Source organism: Triturus cristatus, chromosome 10 (assembly GCF_964204655.1).
Source record: "Triturus cristatus chromosome 10, aTriCri1.1, whole genome shotgun sequence".
Classification (NCBI taxonomy): Eukaryota; Metazoa; Chordata; class Amphibia; order Caudata; family Salamandridae; genus Triturus; species Triturus cristatus.
In genome coordinates, this window is record NC_140593.1 from 610,232,516 (window position 1) to 610,258,452 (window position 25,937).

A 25,937-nucleotide genomic window follows, 5' to 3' on the forward strand; every position below is an offset into this window, starting at 1 on the left:
AATTAAGCCCAGACTGAGCTAACTGCAGCAGATAAGGCAAAATAACATCTTCTTTACAGGATGTAGGGTCAAAGTCCTTTGCCTTGCACCACAAGCAGAATCTCTTCCACTTATAGGCGTAGGAAGTCCTCGTAGACGGTCTCTTAGCCTCTTTCAAGATCTCCATACAGTCCTGAGGCAAGTTCAAATGTCCATACTGTACTAGCTCAGGAGCCATGCTGCCAAACTCAAGGACGAGAGATTGGGGTGAACCATCTGCCCTCCGAACTTCGTGAGAAGGTCCGGCCGACACGGCAGGCGTCGGTGTGGCAGAACGGACCGGTGAAGAAGGTCGGTGAACCACCACTGCCTCGGCCACTCCGGAGCAATCAGGATCATTCTGGCTCTGGATTGCGACAGCTTGATCAGCACTGCCGGAATCAGGGGAATGGGAGGAAAAGCGTAGAGAAAGCTGTTGGACCAGCTGATCCATAGGGCATTCCCCAGCGTCCCTGGTTGGTAGTACCTGGACGCGAAGTCGCGGCATTTGCTGTTTTCTGCCGTAGCGAACAGATCTATATCCGGAGTGCCCCATTCTGCGAAGACGTCTCTTAGCACGTCGTCGTTTAGCACCCACTCGTGGTTTTTTGAACGAGCCTGCTGAGCGCGTCTGCTTGGGCATTCTGCACTCCCGGCAGGTGGGTCGCCGTGATCGTCAGATTCCTGGCCACCAGCCAGTTCCAGATCGCCTGTGCCTCCCGAGACAGGGTGCGTGAACGGGAGCCCCCCTGCTTGTTGAGGTAATACATGGTCGTAGTATTGTCCGTCTGAACCAGCAGGGAGGACGTCCTGAAGGAAGGATGGAACGCCTTCAAGGCCAAGTGTACTGCTCTGAGTTCCAAAAAGTTGATATGGTAAGTCGTCTCCATCTGCGACCATATCCCCTGAATCTGAAGATGGCCCGAATGCGCTCCCCAGCCCTGGAGAGACGCATCGGTCACTATGGTCTGGACCGGAATGTCCTTGTGAAAAGGAGTCCCCTTGCAGACATTCTCTGGGGTACACCACCATTTCAGAGACTGCCGAGCGTGCTGAGACAACTGGATCTTGTCCTCCCAACGCCCCCGCCTCTGGTCCCATTGATCCTCCAGACATTCCTGTAGGGGCCTCATATGCAGACGTGCATTGGGGGTGAGAAATATGCAAGAGGCCATCGACCCCAGTAAGGAAGACACCGTCCTCACCGTAGGAGAGCGGGCTGAGATTAGATGCAGCGCCTTCCCACGGATCGATAAGCGTCTCTCCTCCGAAGGACACACGCTTGCGGTCAAAGTATTGACTGAAGCCCCCAAGTACTGGAGACACTGCACAGGGATCGGCACTGACTTCGTCATGTTGATGTGCAGCCCCAGCCGGTGAAGCAAAGCCGCCGTCCTGTTGAAATGGCACTGGGCTTCCTGGTAAGTGGACGCTTTGATCAACCAATCGTCCAGGTATGGGTACACAAACACCTTGGTCTTCCGCAGGTGTGCCGCGACCACTGCCATGCACTTGGAGAATGTCCGTGGTGCAGACTTCAGGCCAAACGGGAGTACTGAATACTGGTAATGGTTGTTGCCTACCAGGAACCTCAGGAACTTGCGATGCTTCGGTGCGATCGGCACATGAAAGTAAGCGTCCTGCAGATCTATGGCGCACAGCCAGTCTCCTCGATGCAACTGAGGGTAAATCTGATGCAGGGACAACATACGGAACTTTTCTCGGCGGATCCATTTGTTTGCTTGACGCAGATCCAGAATAGGCCTGAACTCGTTCTTGTCTTTCTTTCTTACGAGAAAGAACCGGGAGTAGAGACCTTTTCCTTTTTGCTTCAAAGGAACTGCTTCTATCGCCCTCTTTTTTAACAGAACGTCCGCCTCCCGCTGGAGCTCCCGCACCATGTAGAGGGAGCGCACTGGTGGAATCTGTGGAGGCGGACTGGTGAAACGAAGACAGTAACCATTGCAAACAATATTCAGCACCCACTTGTCCTGCGTTATTGTCCTCCACTCTGCCAGGTAGTGTTGAATACTTCCCCCCACAGGAGCGGGTAACGGATGAGTGGGAAGTAACTCTTCAGGGCTTCGACCCGGCCGGGCCTTTGTTCCCCGCCGAGGACTGATGCTGGCCTCTGCCCCTCTGGCGCTTCTGAAAGGACTGCCTCTGGTACTGCTGCTGTTGCTGGGGCTGTTGCTGGGGGCCCGACTGACGCCCTTGGCCCCTCTGCTTGGTGTAGCGCCTGCCCGAGGAACGGAAGGACGTCCTCTGCTCCTTAGGCCGCTCCAGCCCCACCGCCTTCAGAGTTTCCGCCTCAGCCTTCATGCGGGCCATCTTGTCGTCCGCATGTGACCCGAAGAGCGTCGTGCCAGAGAATGGTAAATTGGCGATCTTCTGCTGTGCTTCCGGCTTGAGCGGAGTCAGCCGCAGCCAGGAATGCCTCCTCATGTGTATGCCGTGGCAGTACCCATGGGCCGCCAGCAGCGACACGTCCCCCGCCGCACTGATGATCTGATTAGAGACCATCATGCCCTCGTTCAGCACCTCTTGAAAGTCCTCCCTCTTGTCTCTGGGTAGGGAGGCAGCGAACTGTTGCAGGGAGTCCCAAAGAGACCTGTCATAGCGCCCCAACAGAGCGGAGGCGCTAGCGGCCTTCATCGTAGTGGCCGACGTGGAGCACATCCTTCTCCCCAAGGAGTCCATTTTGCGACTCTCCTTTTCCGGGGGAGCCGTGGATGAAGGCGTTGTAGAGTGTTGCTTACGAGCCGCCGCCACGATAACAGAATCCGGTGGGGGATCCACTCTGAGGAACGCCGGATCCGAGTCAGGAGCCCTGTACTTTTTCAACAGTCTCGAGGGCGCCGGTTTCACCACGGCCGGCGTCAAGAAGACCTCCATAGCAGGTTCCTCCAACCCAGGAACCAGCGGGAGGAGGGGGCGCGACAGATGTGCCTTATGCAAAGTCTCAAAGATCACAGAAGTAGTGGGAATAGGGGTAGTCACTGATATGCCCAACTTCGCAGCCCCTCTCATCAACACCTCCTGGAACGTGGCAATGTCATCCACTGGCGAGACGCGGGTAGGAGGCGTCTCCGACAGCGAGGGCGAAAACCGGCCAGCCCCAGAAGAGTACGTGCCCCTCGACCCTCTGGAACGAGACCGATACCTCCGTCGACCATGTCCAGAGCGAGTAGACGATCTGCGCCTACTCCGTGATCGCCTGCGAGGGCGAGAGCGAGATCTCTGCCGGTGAGGAACCCTCGGGGGAGGAGGCGGTGGCTGCGGTGGCGATGCAGGCAGCTGAGGCACGGGCAGAGGCAGCGGAGGAGGTGGAGGAGGAGGAGGAGGAGGAGGAGGAGGAGGAGGAGGAAGGGCAGGCACCGGTGGAGGCGCCGGTGGAAGGCCGGGCACAGGAGGCAAAGGCGGCCGCTGGGTACGCAGCGGGGTCAGATGATCCGAAGCCCCATCACTCCTAGCCGGAGAGCCCCCATCATCATTGTCCGGGCTCGCAGCCACTCTCCTCTTCTTGGCGGGCCTGTCCCGCGTGGAAGCCACCGACGGGGAACGTCCGCGTCTCCCCGATCCCCGACTGGAGATCGTAATCACAGAGGACGTATTCCCCGATGTCTGGGACGTCGAACTGTACGTCGACCTCGTCCGGCGTCTCTTCGCCCTCGACGACGAGCGCCGTCCCGCAGTCGAGCGTCCTCTCGACGTCGAACCACGTCTCCTCGATGTCGACCCATGCCTCCTTGGCGTCGAACCACGCCTCGATCTCCGTCGCCGAGGTGTCTGCCTCGACGTCGACTTCCGCCTCGACGTCGACCGCCGGTGTCTCGGCGTCGACCGCTGGTGTCTCGACGTCGACCGCTGGTGTCTCGACGTCGACCGCTGGTGTCTCGACGTCGACCGCTGGTATCTTGACGTCGACCGCTGGTGTCTCGACGTCGACCGCTGGTGTCTCGACGGCGACCTGCGCCTCGACGGCGACCTGTGCCTCGACGGCGACCGTCTCCGCCTCGACGGCGGGCGCCGGGATCTCGGCGTCGACTCCGTCAGCGTCGAGCCGTGGGTAGACGGCGACGGCGGCGAGTGAAGTCCATGTGGCTCGGTACGACGTCGATGTGTTGTAGACGTCGACCGTGACACCTGCGATGGCGACCCGGTCCCGGGTCTCGCCGGCCCCTCCCTCGACGTCGAACGCCGAGGCTGCCGCGACCCAGAGCCCTGGATCGACGGCGAACATACCGGTGCCTTCTCTCTCGCCGTCGACGTCGTCGCCTTCGACGTCGAACGCGACCTACCAGCCGGTAGGCGCCGTTTCTGCTCCCTGCTCTGCCCGGAGGTCCCTCCAGGGGCTGAAGCATGGGCGGAGGAGGGGGAATGGGACCCTCCATGCCCCGAAGTCCCACCAGTCCTCTGCAGTTCCTGTCTCTGAAGGCGAGTCTTCTCCCTGTCCCTCAGGGTCCTTTTCGAAAAGGTGCTGCAGATGTCTTATGCAGCCGGGACATGTGAGGGCGACAAGCAGAGGATACACACAGCATGTGGGTCCGTCTTAGCCTTCTTCCTCTCACACTCAGGGCATTTATCGAATGAAGCCATGCTGAGAGTGGGCCAAAACTGCTCCAGATTGCAGGTAGTAGTAGACAAAGGCTATAGACGTCGAATGAAACCACTATTATATCCAAAAAATCCAATTTTTATCAATTAAACCACCCAAAAGGGTAGAGCTCAAGCTCCAGGGTCCTGCTAGCAGGAGCCGGAAAAAAGAACTGAAAGTAACTTGTGTTGGCTGTGCATCCTGGGATACCGGGGGTCTCTGGAGAGTTTCTTAAAGGCACGGTATCCCTTTAGCAGACACATAATGACAGCCTATAGGGCTTGTCTGTCCACACCTTCCTCTCTATTGTTTAAAGGGATTTTGGTGAAGGGAGTGTGTGAGAATAAAGGAACATGTCAAATGTGAATAAAAATGACATTTCAACTTTATTTTGGCTTTTGTGTTCACTTCAGAGGAAGTGCTGGCCAGTGCAGCCTTGTTGTGATTAGGCTGTATTATTTTGTCTGTCTCTTAAGTGTCTTTGCAGGTTTGCAAATGCGGGACAGCTTAAGAGATATTTTTGATTGCTCCGGGGTCCCCGCACATGGGCGGGGATTATTCATAGATTATGACTATACACAGAGATCCCCTACTACAGAAGGTTAAATTCCGACATCCCTCCAAGGTGCACCTTCAATAGAGTGGGCAGAGAGTCAAGACTTGATTATGTCCTGGTTCCATTGACCTCCTGGTCACACATTAAAGATTTCTGGGTGACAGCTAGGGAAGATAGTGACCACAATGCTTTGGAATTAGTATACGATCATCCTGGGCTTGAGGTCAGGGGGAAACAAAGGGAGGCTTCCGAGGAGGGCCTAGTCCTTGAGAACAACAGACGCAGAGTGAAGTGGGAGAAAATAGCTTCCCATCCAGGGAAGATACCCAAGCTGTACGCGCGGGTAATTCCCATACTTGAAAAGGTCCAGGCACTCAAGGTGAAAGGCATTACCCAGGGCGCATACATACAACTGGGGCAGATACACGAAGATCTTGCCAAACTGGTCTCCGAACTTTTAACCAGTAGACCAAAAAGGGTTAACGGAAGCACCGCTGGCCCCCTCTGGTACAACAGTGCCTGTCGCAAGGCAAAAACCGACCTTATGACTTTGATCAAAGCGGGAAAGGGAAGCGTGGAAATAAGGGCAAGGAGATCTTGACTTCCAACGCTAAAAGCGAATGGGAGCATCAAAGGTGGGCAAAACTTACTACCTGCCTGGCTTGTGGGGATTCACGCAAATGTTGGCGCTGTGTCAACACAGGCTCTGAAGAGTTGGCCTCTGCCATAGAGTCTAACATTTCAGCTAAGGCATGGCAAGACCATTTCCAGTCCCTTTACAAATCACCTGAGGGCGACAGGGTAAACTCCACCCAGCTGCCCAGTTCTACTCGGAATGGGGTGCCGTTCACACTAAAGGAGGTCCGAGAGGCCATTGCCGGGCTGGCATCAGGAAAGGCACCAGGCCTGGACGGCTTGCCGGGCGACTTATTCAAGCAGGTACCGGACGTCTGGGCACCCTATCTTATGATTCTCTTTAATGCCATCTTGGGAGGCATGGTCATGCCTGGTACTTGGCTGGGCGCAGAGATCGTCCCAATATTCAAAAAGGGCTCACCTCTGCTTCCAGCCAACTACAGACCCATCAGCCTCATCGATGTGCCACAGAAGATTTTTGGTAGACTCATGCTAAATCGCCTCCAAGATTGGATTGAAGAACGTGCGATCATGAGCCCATATCAAGCAGGGTTCAGAAGGGGTATTTCCACTATCGATCAAATCTTCCGTTTGAATCTTTTATACTGGAAGACTGTTTTGATCGAGGGCGGCAGCCTATACACGGTGTTCGTGGATTTGCGAGCCGCCTTCGACTTAGTGCCCAGGGATAAACTATGGGCTGTCTTAGTGGACCTCGAGGTTCCCGCTGATATCCTATTAATCTTGAAAAGACTACACCAGGGAAATTTTGCCAGGGTGAGATGTGGAAGAGGAGGCACTCTTTTGGATGCTTTCCCCGTTGACAGGGGGGTTAGGCAGGGTTGTGTGTTCGCACCGACCCTTTTCTGCCTCTTTGTCAACGGGGTTATTAACCATCTCAACGAGCTAAGTAACATCGACGCCCCCAAGCTGGATGGCAGCAGGGTTTCTGCTATCATATTTGCAGATGATACCCTGCTGCTCTCCAAATCCCCCATGGGCTTACAACGGGTCCTGGACAGATTTGTGAGTTTTTGTGCGAGCCACGGATTGGAGATTAATGCTGCAAAAACCAAGTACATGATCTTCAACCCGCCCTCCTCAACACGCGCGAATCCCTCTATAGGGTCCTCCAGATTAGAGAGGGTTTACACGTTTGAATATCTGGGGGCAACAATCAACCAGTCCATGACGTGGGACTCACATAAAACTAAGGCAAACTTGAAATTGTCTCAGCTGGTGGGTGGCATTGCCAGGATGACAAAAGGATTGACTTACAGGCCATTTGGCCCCCGCCTCCAAATTTACAAAATCCCGGCAAGAGGGGCAGTGACCTATGGAGCCGAAATTTGGGGGCACACTGCCGGCCAGAAGATGCAGGTCACGGAGAACAACTTCATAAGGCAATTGGCAGCTTTACCGACTGGTACCCCTCTTCTCCCACTCAGATTAGATCTGGGCCTAAGGCCGATTTCAGAGGAGTTGGGCCTTAAACCCATAACTTTTTGGTGTAAAATATGGAGCTCGCCGGAACTTTCTAACTATAGAGCTGAGCTGCTAGAGATTTTGCGTTTTCCTAAAACTGCACAAATCCCATGGCTAAGATATATTAAGCAAACTTGCGAGTCACTAGGTAGACCGGAATTGTGGTCCGATACAGGGATTGCATGTCCCAGGATCTCACGTAAATCTATCTCTAAGGCTTATTATGAGTATAATTTACGCCCTGCAATTACGAGCGCACGGGAGGGGTCTCTAACCGAACACTTCCTGGGCTTTAAAGACTCATACCACCTAGAGCTTACATTTGATGATATAGGCCCTTCATTAACAAGGAAGTTATACTTGAAATGGCGTTATAGTACTCTCCCCCTTAGGGCGTATACAGCTCACTGGACACATTCCCACTCTACAGTCCAATGCCCCGCTTGCGCGTACCCGCGAGAGACTGACTTGCATATCATATTCTTTTGCCCAGCTTACCAAAGAGCAAGGAACTACTGGCTTCGCCCACTCCTTAGAAATCTGGGCTTTAGGCAGCATTTGCCAGCTTTCAGAATACTGAAAACAGATCTATCTGCCCCAATTGTTTTTGCTGTTGCAAAATTTTTAACATCAATGTGGATTATTCGTACTCATTGTATGAAGCCAACACAGCTGAATGAATGTTCTTGATGATTTTAGTCTAATTGTTCTGCGACTAATTTAAACTGAACTATGTTTCCTAATTTTATTGTGCATAACTTTTATGTGTATATGTCGCTCTCTTTTATGGTCCTAGTGACCGAAATAAAGATGAAATGAAAAAAATCAGTATAGTAGTTATGTGTTGGTGATTCAGGTCAGGGTGATTCATGATGAGGTCACTGGAGCTCACAATTGTTCTGGCCCAGGTGGAAGATAGGTACAACAAATTTAGTTTAATACTTATACACCAATTTAACTCCATACATCTCAAAAGGCATAATAAGGAGTCATTTGAGAGGTGCAAATGACAACACAATACATCTTCTGTTATTGTGTTTAACCAATGACACCTTCTCGTGTTCCAACAAATACTTCTTTTCACTGTCAAGAATCACCATACCTTGAATTATCAAAAGAAAACTGTAAAGATCATGGTGCGATTTGATGCTAACTGGACATCACTTTAGATTTGCTAAAATGTATATGGGAAGACAGTCTTTTTCAGGCTACTGGCATTTGTTTATGCTGCTGAACTGTCTAGGATGCTGGTCAACATGTCTAAATGGAATAACATGAAAATGATTTCTTCTGAAGAATCACGCAAAGTTGTTTCTCAAGCCTTTTCTATTATAGCCTTTCACATGTGGTAACCAATCTGCCATACTATGTATCACTCAGGGTATTGCCCTTATCATGTTTAAACTTGAGGATACATTGGGCTGACTCTGACAAGGGTTATTGATCTCTGGGCTTTTTGAAAGACACTTCTGAGCTAGTGGCTGCAATAGTGTCTTCAGGTTGATTTCTGGTCTGCTGGTCAAATATTTCAATAATTGTTTCACTTAAGGGAACATTTTGTTAACGTTGGTCATATTGTAAAGGAAGAAAAAAAAAAACATGAGTGAGACCTGTAAAAACATCAGGGTTGCCACGGAAGCCATTTGAGGCTTCACTTCTGCTAAATAGCCCATGCCCATGCAGCCAACTGAAGAAGCCACCCTTCACTGAATAAAACAAAAGTTAAGGGGCAGTGTCGCACATTTGAGAATATAGGTGCTTGAATTGTGAATGAACCCTCAAATTCAGAGTTCACTGTGTAAGTTTGCTGACCCATTGAATGTGTTATGAGCTCTCCCACGGTGAGTGGTCACACAACTATAAAGGTGTACCTCAGTCTGACAGCTGTCCTAAGGAGCTCCACCCAAAGGCATGTACAATTTCTGATGCTCTATGAGGTGTGCTAGCTAGAGAAAACTGAAAACAAACATCAAAATAGGCTGATTATCAGACATCAGATTAAAGTTGTAGGGGCATATTTCTGAGATTATCATGCAGTGCGGTACAGCAATTCACCTTGCTGAGCTGCACTGCATGACAGTGAAAGGGCAGGAATGCACCATATTTAAAAGAATATGGGGCATTCCTGCCATTTTGGCTGTCTAGCGCCTATGCAGGCACCCTCGCACCATGGTGTAAGGGTGCCTGCGTTGTAAGGTGGATTGTTTTTGTTCAGGAATGGCCACCTTCCTGCACAAAAACAATCTTGAGAGGCATATTCCTCTTTCTATGTGTGCTGAAGAATGCAGCACACATAGAACCAGGAAGTATCGAGAAGAAATAAAGACATTTCTCCCCCTTATGCCTCTCCTGGGAATGTGTATGTTTTTGGTGCAGTCACAGGTTTATCAGTTTTGGTAAATCTGGAAATGCATCAAAAACCATGGCTGTTGCGTGTGGGAACAGAGGTGCAGAGTAAGGCAACGCAGTGCTTTGCAGAGAGTTACTTTACTCAAGATTTATGAACCCACTTCAGGGCCACGCAAGGTAGCCTTGCGTCCTTTCATAAATCTCATTTTTGAGTTGCGTTGCTCTAGCACCACATTGCGTGGTGCAAGGACAACGTAACAGGGCTCGTAAATATGCCCCATATTATGTACACAGCCTTTTTGAAAATATCAGGGTCTCAATTTATGAAGGGTCATGAACAGTAATTGCCTACCATGTCCCATATTGGACACATATTTCTACTTATGCTACTATGCATAGTGACTGTGACCCCCACATAGTAAATGAATAAAACATAATTTTTCGACTGTCTATGAAAATTACTTTAATTCTGCTATACCTGAAATCAATAAATTCAATAGAGTCTTCTGGGGTGTTCAGGAAAACCTTGAGCTCTCGCCCCTGTTTGACCTGGATCCCTCCATCCAGGCTGGTTGACGTCCTGATACCAGTTATCCATTTCAGGCCAGCTTTTCCCAGGGTGCCCACTGTCCCCATTTGGGCCGATAATTGGAGGAGAGCACTGTCATTCAAAAACAAACATAGTCAAAGTCACGTATACATAAGTGGCAGTTGCATAGTGTGGCATTGAGTTAACAGGTTGCCTTTGTGATCAGCTGGTCACAATTTTTAATCCCGAAATTGCCTGCCCAGACTTTGAACAATCTGATAGCAGACAATTTGAAACACAAATCCATAAAGTGTTGTTTACAAACAGGGAGATTTGGAGAAAGGGCTCAAGATACCCGGCCATAAAACGGCCCCTCTGAAGTTTATTTGTGCACAGCATAACAACTAGACACAGTGGTATAAGGTTGGCTCGGGTGATCTTTTTTTATGCAAGCGTAATCTCGTATAATTTCTACCACTTTGTGTCATGCTTGTTACATGAAATTCCTTAAATTACACCACTATGACTGGTTTCGTAATTAAAGACCATTTGTAAAAAAATCTAATTCTGTGAGCAGTGGCGGTCTGGCCATAGCGAGCACTGGGCATTTCCCCGGTGGGCTGGAGGCCTGTTTTGTGCCCGTGGGTGCCGGTTTTGCCACTGGGGGCCTGTTGTGCAGCAGTACTGCAATATCGGCCCCCTGTAACAAAAGCGGGAGCGGTGCTTCTTGCGAGCATCTCACACCGCGACCTCCCCCCCCCCTCCGTGCTACCAGGTCCGGTCGAGCAGCAATCTGCCAGGGCTGGTTTCTGTTCCAAATCCGGCCCTGTCTGTGAGTATGGGTAAAATACAATCAACCAGAAGGTTGATGAATACAGGCCCCAGCTAGGCCCGCAGGACACAGGGGTTCGCTCTCCTGTAATGGAATCTATAAGGAAGTTGGCACGGAAACTGCAAAGTACAAAGACAGCATTTATTAACCCTTAAGGGTGGTCCTACAATCCACACAACACTCTTCAGTATTGCATAGAGTAGCACAAAGAACCTTCGTACATGGTCCCCTTTTATACACAATAGAGGGGCTCATAAGTGGGTGGATACAACATGAAGACAAAGAACATTACCATTTATGGTCATTTTCGATACTGAATCAATATGTGGGCGGAGCTAACGCACTCCTTGAGCCCGCGAGGACATGGTCAAGCAAGGCTAACTGATAACAGATGTGGTCAAGTCTGGGCATGTGCCAGATAGACAAAGGAGCTATTTATAGACTGTTACTAGGCAGATTACAAAAGCAACTAACACAGAGGTTGGACTCTTCTCGTGGGGAACACGTGGAAGCATGACAATACAAAATGGAGTCCAAGCTTCGGCCAACATAACAGAGAAAACACGATCTATAATAGAGGAATTAATGTCTTTAGTAAATGCTTAATCACATCGTTGTTTCAATTTACAACAGACGACCCTTTCAGCATTTACTGAAGACATCCGGTTTGTTAGGATAATCATCATATATGTCAATTGTCATCATTTCTTCAACTTCTTTAGCTAAACGTTTTTGGTGGGCAACATCAGCAATAGCTTTCTTATCAGGGATACAGAATGATACACATAATGAGCAGAGCAAGGGACCACATTGAATACAAATACAGCATGAAAACAGAACCGCTACAATAATGCAGAGACCAGTTAGAACCTTCCATCCCCAGGCGGTAATTAACGCCCAAAACCATCCAGAAAAGGACCAAGTGCCGTTTTCTGTATGGATCTCAGCTGCAATTTTATGCAGTTTATTGATGGCATTATAAACTGATGGCGTATGATCAGGGATAAACACACAACAGCTACTTCCAATAATTTTACATGCTCCTCCTCTGTCAGCTAGCATAACGTCTAATACCATACGATTCTGCAATGCAACAATTCTAGTAATCTGTAATTCCTCCGTAAGATTCCCAAGAGCAGCAGCAGTCTGATTTGTCACAGCTTCTACCACTCTTGTTAACCTTCGGATCTTCCTACTGTTCAGGGCAGCTCCAACAAAGAAAAACAGTCCTAAGTTAAAATCAATATACTGTTGCAGACTGGTGTCAGTCTGATCTACATCATCAATTGATAAAGTACGTTTATACCTATTTACAGTCACATTATTTAATAATTTCAAATCCTTATGATAAGATGCGGGAGCTAAGAATACAGGAGGTAATAGAAATGATACATAGCATACCCCAGACCACCCAGCCGGCAGACGGTAATAACCTTTATTTCCACACACAAAGTACGTATTATGGGAGGCTAAGAAGGTACTATTGTTCAACCCATCAATATTCAAAACAGTAATGCAATCACTGACACCAACAGGGATGAAACCCACACTCTGGACACACAGGTCCGCTTGAGCTTGTTTTACTTGAATCACAAATCTATCTTTTCCCACAGTGTCTCTTGTGTTCGTAAAGATGTAGGGAATGGATTCATTGTCTGGTCGGTACTCTTCCCACTCCCAAATTGTCCCATTCGCTTGTGGATACCCATTCTTGTCTTGATGGCATTCTTTATTAAGTCTAAAAAGCAATCGTCCCACTGTCGGTTTCCGAGTGGCAAAAAGCAAAGTATACCATGCTCTACAAGAGCCATTATGAGAGAAAGGAAGTGGTATAAATGGCGTTCCTCCTTTCTTCTGATGAGCTGGCATCATCCCACATATCCAACAGTTCGTAGCATTCGTAGCAACGTGGGTATGATGCAGCATCTGGATGAAAGTGTTATTCAAGTAAGATTGTCGATGCTTCAACTCTTGATACGGTAATGTATAAAAGTAGTGCTCCTCAGGCACCGGAGTTGTCAACACAAGAATCTTCCGAGCGGGAGTTACATCCTCCACAAACCATGTGGTTATCCCAACAATGGCTACTGTCAACATGAACCCTAATGCGCAAAGTATTTTCTTTTTCTCCATATCAAAGCAAAAATAAAACCCAATATCTTCCTGAAACTAGAAGTCTGTCAGAACTCTTCCCCTTGGGCAGCGGTTGATTTCTTCACCAGCGGGCCAAGACGGGTGTCGCTACACTAATGCAGGGCTGATCCCCCCCCTTGCCTCATCGGCTCTCCGTTTCACTAACCCAAGGGCCGTTCTGACAGTATGTCCCGGTACTGGAAAACTCACTTCCTTGGTCGAAGATGATATCGCCTTCCTCCAGGAGTCGCGTGGTCCGGAAAGAGCTCCTCAGTGGCGTTTGGCTCCGCAGGACGGCCTGTCTCTGCAGCCAAAATTTCTCGTTGATCGGTCAGCACGGCAGGTTCCACCAATCCGGGCGGCACCTTCCTACAGTGCAGAGAGTGGATCCAATTCTTTCGGTTGGAGACTCGCACAGCCGTCCTCGTGGCGAGGAGGACCTGCTCAGGGCCCACCCATCTCGGCTCCAAACTGTTCGTTCTGTCGAAGACTTTCACCATGACATGGTCACCAGGCCGGAGACCATGTCCTTCGCCGGTAGACCGATCAGGGAGCGCCTCTCGGACCTGTTGATGGATAGAAACCAAGTTATCCGTTAACTGTGCCAGATAATCGCCCATCATTACACAAGGTACATCATACACAGCCTTAGGTCTTGGTGGACCCCAAATATTCATTGGGCGTCCAAAAACGATCTCATATGGCGTAAGGCCAGTTCGAGAGTGCGGTACTGATCTAATTGACAATAACGCCAGTGGCAGAGCGTCTGGCCAAGTCAAAGACGTCGAAGCTTGGATTTTGGCGATCTTAAGCTTCAGTGTACCATTATACTTCTCAACTAGGCCTGCAGACTGAGGGTGAAACACGGCGTGGAACTTCTGAGTGATGCCTAGGCCCTTCAAGACATACTTTATAACATCCGCTACAAAGTGAGGGCCGTTATCACTCCACAGAAGTCTACAGACACCATATCGAGGGAAGAACTCTTTCAGCAGCATCTTCGCAGTAGTCATTGCAGTATTGTCTTTCGTAGGGTACGCTTCAACCCATTTGCTGAAAGCGCAGACCACTACTAGAACATACTTCAGATTATTACAGCGCTCCAGTTGGATATAATCCATCTGCAGAACCTCAAAGGGTGCAGTGGGTGTCACAAATCCTCCTGCTGGAGTTCGAGTACCTTTTCCTGGGTTATACCTCAGGCAGACCATACAGGTCTGCACCACCCTCTTTGCTGTGCTAGCAATCTCTGGATGCTCCCAGACTTGGGTAAGCAATTTCACAATTGCGGAAGCTCCAACATGTGCTAGCCCATGTGCCATCTGAACCATAGGTTGTACAAAGGCCGTGGGTAATTTCCATCTATCCATCTGCTTATTTCTCCAGCAACCCTCGTCATCCAGTTCTCCCTCGCTAGCCCATTGTTCCCGCTCTTTGTCAGAAGCGGTCCTTTGCATTTCTTGCACTTCCTCCTTCGCATCATGCCATCTCTCCACCTGTGACTTCACTACATACATGGCAGTAGTACCGGGCTGCATCGCAGTCTCCCGTGCTACTCGATCCGCTAACGCATTCCCTTCTCCAACTTTATCAACCACTTTCCTATGGGCGCTACACTTAACGATGGCAATTTTCTTTGGGTATGTCAATGCAGTTAAAAGATTATGAACTAACTCTCCATGCATTATCTGTACTCCATGTGACGTTAAAAACCCTCTCTCCTTCCAGAGTAGGCCGAAGTCATGCGCTACTCCGAAGGCATAGCGGCTATCTGTATAAACATTCACACATAATCCTGTACTGAGCTCACATGCTCGTGTTAATGCTATCAGTTCCGCTGCTTGAGCTGATTTCTGTGGTATGCGTGCTGTCTCCACTATCGTTTGTAATGTGGTAATTGCATATGCTGCTGAAGTCGTACCATCTGGTAGCTTCAGACAGGATCCATCCACCCACAGTTCTCCATCTACATCTGGAAAGGGCGTATCCTGGAGATCAATACGACCCTTTGTTTGTTCCTCAGTCACGAGAATACAATCATGCGCTTTCCGCGCCTCAGGCTGTGTTTCGGGGTATGGCAACAATGTTGCCGGGTTTAACGTTACGCACCTTTTCAACGTAATATGAGGAGCCAAAAGCGTCAACTCATATCCCGTTAAACGAGCACTGGTCAAATGCTGCGTCTTTGTTTGATTAAGCAGGGCATCGACAGCATGGGGGACTAATACCAACAGCTTATGAGATAACACAATTCCCTCACTTTGGCGTATTGACACAGCTGTCGCCGCAACCGAGCGAAAACACCCGGGTAATGCTCGGGCGACAGGATCAAGTACAGCCGAAAAATATGCACATGGGCGCTGCTTATCGCCGTGCATCTGCACTAAAACTGACAATGCACATCCATCTTTCTCATGCACATACAACGAAAAGGGTTTTGCATAATCAGGGGTCCCTAACACTGGTGCTGAACAAAGGGCCTGTCGTAGTTGCCGAAAAGCAGTATCACACTCATCTGACCAAGGGATTGGGATAGGCGTGTCCTTTGTCAAAAGGGCTAACAATGGCTTAGCTATGTGCGAAAACCCCAATATCCACTGTCTACAAAAAGAAACAAGGCCCAAAAATGCACGCACATCCTTCTGTGTGGATGGTCTCGGTGTATCCAAAATTACTTGGATACGATCCGGTGTGAGTGCACGTCCCTCCTTAGACAAAAGGTGACCCAGATAAGTCACCTTTGGTCTACAGAATTGCAATTTCTTCCTAGATACCTTATGATTTCGGGACGCTAGAAAGGAAAGTAAGGATAACGTACTTTTTTCACACAACTCCAGGGTGTCAGCCGCCAGCAAGATGTCATCAACATATTGAATGAGGGCGACCCCCTCGAGCAGAACAAAGGAATCCAATTGTCTTTTCAAAGCCTGACTGTAAATGCTAGGGCTTTCTGTATAGCCCTGGGGAATCCTACAGAAACGATAAGATCTATTATTCAATGTAAACCCAAAAAGGTATCGGCTATCAGGGTGAATGGGAATGGAAAAGAAGGCATTTTTCAAATCAATCACTGAGAACATGGTCGCCGTAGGCGGGACCAAAGTAAGCAACGTCGTGATATCGGAAACCACTGGGTATTGAGGTATCACGATCTTGTTCACTTCTCTCAAATCAATTATAAACCGATAAACTCTGGCATCCGTATCCTTTTTCAGTATGGGAAGAATCGGACTGTTACAAATGTTGTAGGGGACTTCCTCGACTACCCCAACCATTATCAAATCCTGCACTATCTGTATAAGAGCCTCCTCCCCCTCCTGGGAAATACGGTACTGTGGGAGGCGTGGTAACACCGCCCCCTCCTGGACGCTAATGTGGACCGGTGGAATCACCATTTGTCCCACATCAGTATCCGAAGTTGCCCACAAAGCACGAGGGAGGGTAGCTAACAGCGCATCCTCTGACATCGTACACATCCGTTCAGATCGGGGGTAATTGTCATTCAATATTACCCGCACACCAGCAGGGGAGCAGCGGATAGTAGCCCTAAAGTGCTTTAACATATCAAGACCCATAATATTGTCCGGTGTGTACGGGGCAAGCAGAAACGGACAGGGTGCAGAAAAAGAATCAACCTTAAACATGAGGGGCTGTGAAAGAGGGCTTCGGGAGAGTGTACCATCAAACCCTACCGATGTGACCATTAAGCCGGATGGGGGAGCCCCCGGAACCAATTGCTTAGATAGCGCACTACGTGTCGCTCCAGTATCCACTAGGAACTGATCAGTAGAGCCCAAAACCTCAGCCGATACATAAGGGCCCTTCTGATCAACCGGCACCTCAACTGATTCTAACCCCCATCCAACGCAATCCTATGCATGCTGAGAGTCATGGTACCCCGACCGGTCAATTCCTGATGCTTGATACTGATGCTGGCGATCGAAAACATTTGATCTATCTCGGTGCTGCCCAGCAGACTCAAGACAAGCCTGTTCGTTAGAATTCCCTCGAAAGTTCGAAAAACCCCCTCTACCTCGCGGGCCACCGTGGGTATGCCCCTGGCGCGATGCATGCAACACCGGGCAGTCCCTAGCCCAATGACCCGATTGCTTACAATACGCACATTGATTCCTATTCAAATCAGACCGGCCCGAGGGAGGACCATAAGATCCTCCCCTACCTCTACTACTACCCCGTCGAGGCGGGCCATAGACTTGCGCCAACATCACCTTTGTTTTCAAATCTTTCGATTTCTTTTCCTCCTGGCCCTTTGCTTCTTGCTCCTGACGCTCATAATACTGGGCGATAGTCAGGAGGGCCGTCGGTGTAGCGGAGGACCAAGAACTTTCACTTGCTTTTAGACGGGCCGCAACTGCCGGCAGCAGATTAGCCACATATTTATCCGCAAAGAGGTGGCGTCCCGTATCGTCGGTAAGCGACTGTCCACTAAAATCATGAAACGTCTCCTCAAAGCGCGTAAAGAAGTCCGCAACTGACTCGTCAACTTTCTGTTTACATGCAGCTAACATATTCCAGTCAATCTTTTTAGGGGGGATAATAGTCTTCAACTTAGTCACAATAGCAGCAGGGAGATCTAAAATATTCTGGGGCGGTTTCTGCGCGGGCTTCCTTTCCCTATCCTCATCCTCCAGTTCAGACCATCGAGCCTTAAAAGTGGCAGCATCATCTACCTTTCGCACAGATCGCCACATATCTGGTGGTAGAATAAGCCCAAAGAACAAATCTATATCTGCTAAAGTCATAACGCAAGAATTCAAGGCCCCCTCGACTTCTTCGTAAAAGGCCGCTGGATTCTTGCGGGGATCAGGCAACGCATTCTTTAATGCCATGACGTCAGCCCTGTGCCAGGGAGTATAAACCCAATTATACACAAAATATCACTTAGCATCGGCGGAGGTAATATCCGAGCTAGTCCCCGCTCCTTTAGGAGGAACATACAAAGGCGCCGCCTCGCGCATTGGTTTAGCATGCACTATGTCATCCTTATCTGACTGGGAGGTGGATGAGTGGCCCTCTGTTGTGCACGAATCCGACTGCTTCTCCTCCCCTGCTCGCTGGCGCGCTTTCTCTTTATAGACCAGCACCTCGTCCCGCAAGGCGAACAGCCGCCGAGCCATATCTGGAGCCTTAGAAAAAGAGAAAACACCATTACGCAATGCTTTAGCATCCGATGACACTTCGTCGGGCTCAAAAACACCAGAACGTTTCCGGAAAGCATCAATCACTTCCTCCGCGAAATGACCCAGAAAATACAATTTATCTCTCTCCTGCCACGCCCCCCAAGTATGGAATAATTCCTCTATGGATACCTTGCCGTTAAGTGCACGGAAGGAAATTTGCCGAAGCGCAGCCATTTGTTCGGCTGATAACATAGACCGCGTATCTACCTTACCCGGACCCGGGCCAGAATCTTGCGGCCTTGGAGCAGATGCGCCGACATAAGGGGGCGGAGAGCGATCTAGTAAATAAAAATCATCATCAGGATTATTAAGGACAGGATAAAGTGGCTGCCGAACAACGTATTGACCCGAAACTTGTAGCCTACGCTCCTTCTCTTGCCTGTCCGTCTGCTCTCTGTCCTCCCGTCGCTTCGCTTCCTGTGCTCGCACATGATCATTCTTCCGTTGTTCTTTATCAAACAGCGCTTTCTCACGCTTCTCTCGCTCACGTACCTCCTTCACCCACAACCGCACACACTCAAACATATCCTGACGAGCACGCCGCTTACACATACACTGTTCCACATACTCAATCTTACGTATATCAAACGATCCATACAAAGGCCATCGCAACTCAGAATCTTTTTTTGTATATTTCCTCCATACTGTGCTGTACATTATGGAAGAAAGACCATGCTTCACATACATATCCCTATTAGGAGTCCCCTCTGGGGGAGCTGGAGCAGATTCCTCGAGGTTCAACCGGTTCCCAAAACAGCCACACCACTTACGGAGTGCGCTGAAAGCAGGCATGCTCAAAAATAATGCAAAATATGCAATATTATAGAAAAATGGCACTTAATCGTTGCGCCGTTCAAAGTTACACAGCTCCGGAGAAATCTCTCCACATTACCTGCCTATATGTGTTGCAACGCATATATATTCACAAAGACAAATACAAAATATGACTAGTCATCACAAATCAAACTCAAATAGCCAGATCAGGCTTCAAAAACTCGGAGCAAGTACCGTACACCGGTTCTTACCAATCAAGAGTCCAGATTCCAACTGCCAAGCTCCACAATCGCCCAAACGGCTTTCACGGCAGAACCGACAGAAGAGGTCTCAGTCGAGGACCGGCGCCACCCAGACGGTCAGCTCGGAAGGGAAGGAAGAAAAACCTCGGGATGCCAGGGCTAAGACGCCGCTGGCAGTGATCACGTCCCCGGCCCAATTCCTCACCTTCGTCGCGACCAGTCCTTCGAGCATCCGAGTCGCCGATGAGCCCCACGTGACGGGCGCCAATTGATGAATACAGGCCCCAGCTAGGCCCGCAGGACACAGGGGTTCGCTCTTCTGTAATGGAATCTATAAGGAAGTTGGCACGGAAACTGCAAAGTACAAAGACAGCATTTATTAACCCTTAAGGGTGGTCCTACAATCCACACAACACTCTTCAGTATTGCATAGAGTAGCACAAAGAACCTTCGTACATGGTCCCCTTTTATACACAATAGAGGGGCTCATAAGTGGGGGGATACAACATGAAGACGAAGAACATTACCATTTATGGTCATTTTCGATACTGAATCAATATGTGGGCGGAGCTAACGCACTCCTTGAGCCCGCGAGGACATGGTCAAGCAAGGCTAACTGATAACAGATGTGGTCAAGTCTGGGCATGTGCCAGATAGACAAAGGAGCTATTTATAGACTGTTACTAGGCAGATTACAAAAGCAACTAACACAGAGGTTGGACTCTTCTCGTGGGGAACACGTGGAAGCATGACAATACAAAATGGAGTCCAAACTTCGGCCAACATAACAGAGAAAACACGATCTATAATAGAGGAATTAATGTCTTTAGTAAATGCTTAATCACATCGTTGTTTCAATTTACAACAAGGTGTGTAGCTGTAATTCATGGCACCTGTGCTTTTGTGCTTTTTTTTTAGCACAAAATATGCCCTCTTGTCCTAAATACATATGATTACCAACTTTGCACTAATATAACGCTGAATGCTGGATTTATATTTCGCATAATTTCACATAATTTTTCCAGAATTGTATGTAATCACACACAAGGGAATTACACAATTTCGTACACTTGTACAGTATGTTTTATGGCTTAATTGAGTGGAGTCAATTGGGATTTTAGGACTGCCCCACCTAAGTGTTTCTTTCTGTCACTTATACAAAGACTTCAAGTGGCCCTGAAAATTTAAACCTGAAACCCCACTTGAGGGCATTTTTACTGCTAGAAAAATAAACAACTGCAACATGCAAAATGTAAATATATTCCTCCATTTACAACTTAATTGACCCGTATGTTGACTGAGCAAACACACCGCACAGGGCTGGCTAACACATCATGCCATATGCCTTTCCCAAGGAGGATGATGAAAGGGACATGTTCTTGGCAGCAGCACCAAACTCAACAACTGGTTTCAGAAGTGTCGGAGACGACAGCCAGCCATTAAACCCATTTACTTGGTTGTAATTCGCTGTTCTGGGAAACCTGCATGTTACGGTCGTGGTTCTCGTCTGCTATAGAGCTGAGTTAGATTTTTATTTTTTAATCTGCACATCGTTAAGTCAAGCACTTTGTATTGAATTTATGAGGGGGAAAGTCATTGGTGCCTATGGTCAGATCACAGATATTTTACATTGGTACAAAAGTGTAACAAATTATTTTTTTGCATCGCTGTCGATTCTTGCATAACTGGAAGAAAGGGCCACACCACACAAAAAACATTTGCACCAGGGCAAAAACTGAATCAAATAATTTTGAACCAAAATATAAGGCATATTAATCAATAATAAATCAATTTTCTTGTGTAAAACAATCTAAAATAAAAAAGGTCTTTCCTCTGCCCAACTGTTATTAAAAAAACAATGAGCAAATTGATTTTGCACTTTCATATTATGAAACAGAGCAACCTGATTTTGCCTCGTACCTGGTTCGACAGCTTGCATTTTAAAACTGACGTAACGTAAGTATTGCTTGAATTCCTCACTGTGTAAACTCAGAAGAAGTAGAACAAATTCATTATGTTAAAATTTTTACCATAGTTTAAAAATCTTAGGGCTAAACCACTGGTGCACTAAGGTAATTATAACTTGCACCCACCAATAAATTAATTGCAAATGCTGCAGTGATATTATCAATGATGTTAAAGGATGTCATGAGTGATGTAATATGTGGGGTAATTAGCAGTGCATGGCGGGGGTGTGAGTTGAAGTTGCCTTGTGACATGATGCATAGTTGCCTCAGATAACTTTAACTATAACTGATAAATTTCTGTGGTATTTTTTGTTTAAAAAGTTACATTGTTACTGAACATTTCACCTAACTATAATGTTACTTTAACCATTGACTTTTTCACAGAATTTCTCTTTTTTTTTAACATAAAGTAATATTTTGTTACCATACGAAAAGCCAACCTCTCCACAATGCACGACCCTTGGCCGTGCGTGGCGGAGTGTAGCCAGCAGGGCCTGATCTGCTGCCAGGCCCTGCTATTAAACGCCCCGCAGGCAGAGAATCACACGCTGAAAGGTTGACTGGTTTTGAGGCCAGATCCAGTGACCAACCCACTTGGAGTCAGCCAACCCCACACTGCGCACTGTTTTCGGCAGCCAGTGTCACCCTAAGGATTTTGGGGGCCCTGGACGAGACATAGTTGGGCCCCTTACAGAACAAATGTAATTGTTATTCCTTAATTCCTGCTAATTCAAGCTGGTGTGATGCTAAACAACACTAAATTATATGTTCCATTTAAACAGAGTCACACACAAACAAGTTCACATATGTGTTGTCTGGGACCCCTAAAATTCTTAGAATGTCACTGGGTAGAGAGTCAGAGTCCGAGATAGGGGTAGGTTGACTGGAAAATATGTTTAGATAGAAAAATAGGATAGATATAGGTTAAACAGAGAAAATTAACTTGCCCAGAGGGCCCCTTCGAAGGAGGGGGTCCTGAGCAATTTCCCATTTTGCCCACTCATTAAAATGTCTCTGGGGTTGGCCACAGGGCTTGCAACCCCATGCTGTACACAGCCTTTGGTCGTGTGTGGCAAGAGGTTTCCCACAGGCTGTCAATGCCAAGATGCGTGGCCCCTTCCCCAAGCCTTCTCAGGCCCCGGGGACCCAATCGCCCAGGGCCTCTCACTTTTATAAATAGGTGCCTTGGGGATCACCCAGGGAACCCACCACACAACTCTTTTGGGGCTGTGGAGGGAGCCCCAGGACCCCCGTGGCCTAAACTGGCTCTCTGCATAGTGTGGGAGAAGGCATTACTGCTCCCCACAGCTTTTTACGCTTGCTCTGGGCAGAAGCAATATATGTTCTGTTCTGCAGGAGTGCAGGCAGGTAAACAGAACAAAAGTCTTCCCAGGCCAGCAGGAGCATTTTTAAATCTCCGGCTCGCTTGAAGCAAACGTGCATGTTTCTCCCATCTGGCGGGAGACTTAAAAATGCACCTGCCAGGCGGGGAAAATATATGTGTCCCTGCTCACCCTGTTGTGGGAAGGGAAACTACTGTGTCCCAGCGGTGGGTTGCCAGGACACAGTCACTATGCTGGCCTATTGGATGGGTTCCCCGGGGCCTTAAAAGACTTAGGGAGAGGACCGCGTGGCCCCCTATCTTTTAATAACTGTGACGGACCTGGGAGATGAAGTCCCTCTGGGGACTTATTATGCACTGGGAGGTGGGCCGCACATCCCTTTCCTTCATTTAATTACTCAGCCCTGAGTGAGAGGGTGCCAAGGCCTTTTTAGGCTTAGGGAGGGTGCCCCCCCATTTTGATTAACTTTGGCCACAGGGATGGTGTCCCTAGGGTCTCTCAGCAGCTCAGGGAATGGGGTGCCCCTTCCCAAAACATAAACAAGTGTTGCCCCCCCAGGCCCTGGCCCACCTGGGGGGGTTGTTATTGAAACAAGCAGATCTATCGGTACTGCGGATCCTCCACGGCATGAAGTATACAAAATGTTTGAGTATTAATTTACTCAAAAACTACTGTATGGATATACAAAAAAAATCACAAAAAGCACTTTTCCTGGACCTAGATCTAGCTTTCTTTTAAATTTGAAACAAATCTATTCCGTGGTTTGGCTGTAGCTTTGTCTAAATTTGCTATGGAAAAATGAATGGGGAAACTTGTTTTGGGACTCCTTTTCTCTGCCCCCATGGATCACCCCAAAACTTTCCATGCACAAAATAGTCATTAAATAGCACTTGTTTGGAAAGTTTCATAGAGACTCTTCAAAGCTGTTAGCAATACAAAAAATAGGCATGTAATATGGTAACACAAACCTAACTATAATTACCCAGTGGTGATATATATATTACCTACTGGCGGTCGCCAGTAGATAGTTATGGTTAGGACCTAGTTTTCATAGGAACATTTGACTTGCCTATATATTTGGTGCTGTTTGATGAATCTTCACGAAATGTTCCAAAAAAAGTGTCAAGTTGATTCTTGTTGTGCATGGATAGTTTTGGGGTGATCTGTCAAGGAGGGGTCTAGAAAAAGGGGGTCAAAAAAGTGCATTTCCCATATTAATTCCTATAGAGGATTTAGACATGACTACAGCCCAAACTGCTGAACAGAATTACACCAAAGGTGGCAGAAAGCTAGCTCTTGATCTAGAAAGAGTGCTTCTTGTTATTTGGTGCAAATCTAGTCAGTAGTTGCTGAGAAATTAAAGGAAATCCAAATTTGTATATCGAGGGATGCACATTCGCTGAGGATATGATAGTCCCCATGCTAAATCTGATTGGATTGACATCTTGTCCCAAAAAACCCTTAAAAAAAATAAAGAAAAGGGGGGAGGGTAGGAAAACTCTGACAACCTAGCTCCAGCACTAGTCATCAGTGATGTCACTTACCATGTCATGAGTGATGTAATATGTGACATCATAAGCAGTGCATTGCGGGGGCGTAAGTTATAGTTAGCATAGTTAGCTTAGCTAACTATAACTGTTGAAATTCACTGGTTTTGTACAAGTGAAATCCGAGCCTAACTATAACGTCCCTGTAACCTTTATTTTTTTTAGTGAATTGCTAAGGTTTTTTAAATTCTATTGCCTAACTATAATGTGCCTGTAATTTCTTTTCCTAACTATATTGTCATAGTAATCTTTGATTTTTTAAGTGAATTTCTAAGGTTTTTTTTATATTTATTTCAGAGCTGTAACCAGTACCATTTGACAGTGAGTGTGTGAGTGAGTGCATGAGTCTCTCAGTAGGTCTGTGAGTGTGTGTGAGTGTCCGAGTGGGTCTGTCAGTGGGTGAATGAGTGTCTGAATGGCTCTGGGAGTGGCTGCATATGTGTCTCACGGGGTGTGTGAGTGGGGGTAGGAGTCTCTGAGTGGGTTTGTGAGTGGGTGTTCAAGTGTGTGAATCAATCTGTTAGGGGGTGTATGAGAGTCTGAGTAGGCCTGTAAGTGGCTGTGTGAGTTTCTGAGTAGGTCTGTGAGTGGGTACTTGAGTCTCTGAGTGGGTGCATCAGTTTGAGTGGGTCTGTGAGTGGGTGCATGAGTCTGAGTGCATCTGTGAGTAGGTTTGTGAGTGAGTGTGTGAATGTCTAAGTAGGCCTCTGAGTGGGTGCATGAGTGTCTGAGTGGGTTTGTGAGTGGGTGTATGAGTGTGTGTATGAGTGTCTCGGTGGGTCTGTGAATGGAAGTGTGATTCTGTGATTAGGTGCATGAGTTTGTGAGTAGGTTTGTGAGTGGGTGTATGAGCATCTCAGTGGCTCTGTGAGTGGGTTTGTGACCTCTAAATGAGTCTGTGACTGGGTGTGTGAGTCTGAGTGGGTCTGTGAGTGGGGACGTGAGTCTCTGAGTGGGTCTGTAAGTGGGTGCATCAGTGTCTTAAGTGAATCTGTGAGTTGGTGCGTGAGTGTCTGTATGGGTATGTGAATGGGTGTAGGAGTGTGAGTGTCTTAGTAAGCCTCTGAGTGGTTGCATGAGTGTCTGAGTGAGCCTGTGAGTGGGTTTGTTAGTGGGTGTATGAGTGGATGCATGTGGGTCTGTGAGTTTCAGAGTAGGTTTCTGAGTGGGTGCATCAGTGTCTCAGGGGGTCTGTGACTGGGTGCATGAGTGTCTGAGTGGGTCTGTGACTGGGTGCATGAGTGTCTGAGTGGGTCTGTGAGTGGATGCATGAGTTTCTAAGTGGATCTGTTGATGGGAGCATGAGTGACTGAGTGGGGTCTGTGAGTGGGTGTGTGAGTCTCTGAGTGGGTCTGTGATTGGGTGTATGAGTCTCTGAGTGGGTGCTTGAGTGCCTGGGTGGGTAACCAGCTAAGCTGTGAAGTGTGTGCTTTTGAAGTGGCATAACACAGGTCCTGCATCAAAGGGGCTGTAGGGGCGTGTGTTACGCTCCAACTATTCTCCACTGCTCCAACCTGGACTCAAATCCATGACTCTCTGGTTACAGACACATACCTCTGCAGTGCATTAATTAATAGAGGTATCATAAAGTACAATAGTGCATTTCCCACTGAATAACTTTACTTGCATTTATTTTACATATAAGCTGTGTGTTTTTTATATGTACATACCTAAAGGTGAAAGACCAAAGAATGTTGACCCCGCCCCCATTGTGCACAGCATCACAGT

At 48.1% G+C, this 25,937-nt stretch overlaps 1 protein-coding gene across 1 annotated transcript in view; it reads right to left on the minus strand.

Moving 5' to 3' along the window:
- APOLTP (apolipoprotein lipid transfer particle homolog) overlaps positions 1-25,937 on the minus strand; it is a 1,292,669-nt gene that overhangs the window by 639,760 nt on the left and 626,972 nt on the right. The window contains exon 19 of the mRNA XM_085632129.1: positions 10,120-10,302. Coding sequence (XP_085488255.1) covers positions 10,120-10,302 — 183 coding nt within the window. The remainder of the gene's footprint in view (positions 1-10,119; positions 10,303-25,937) is intronic.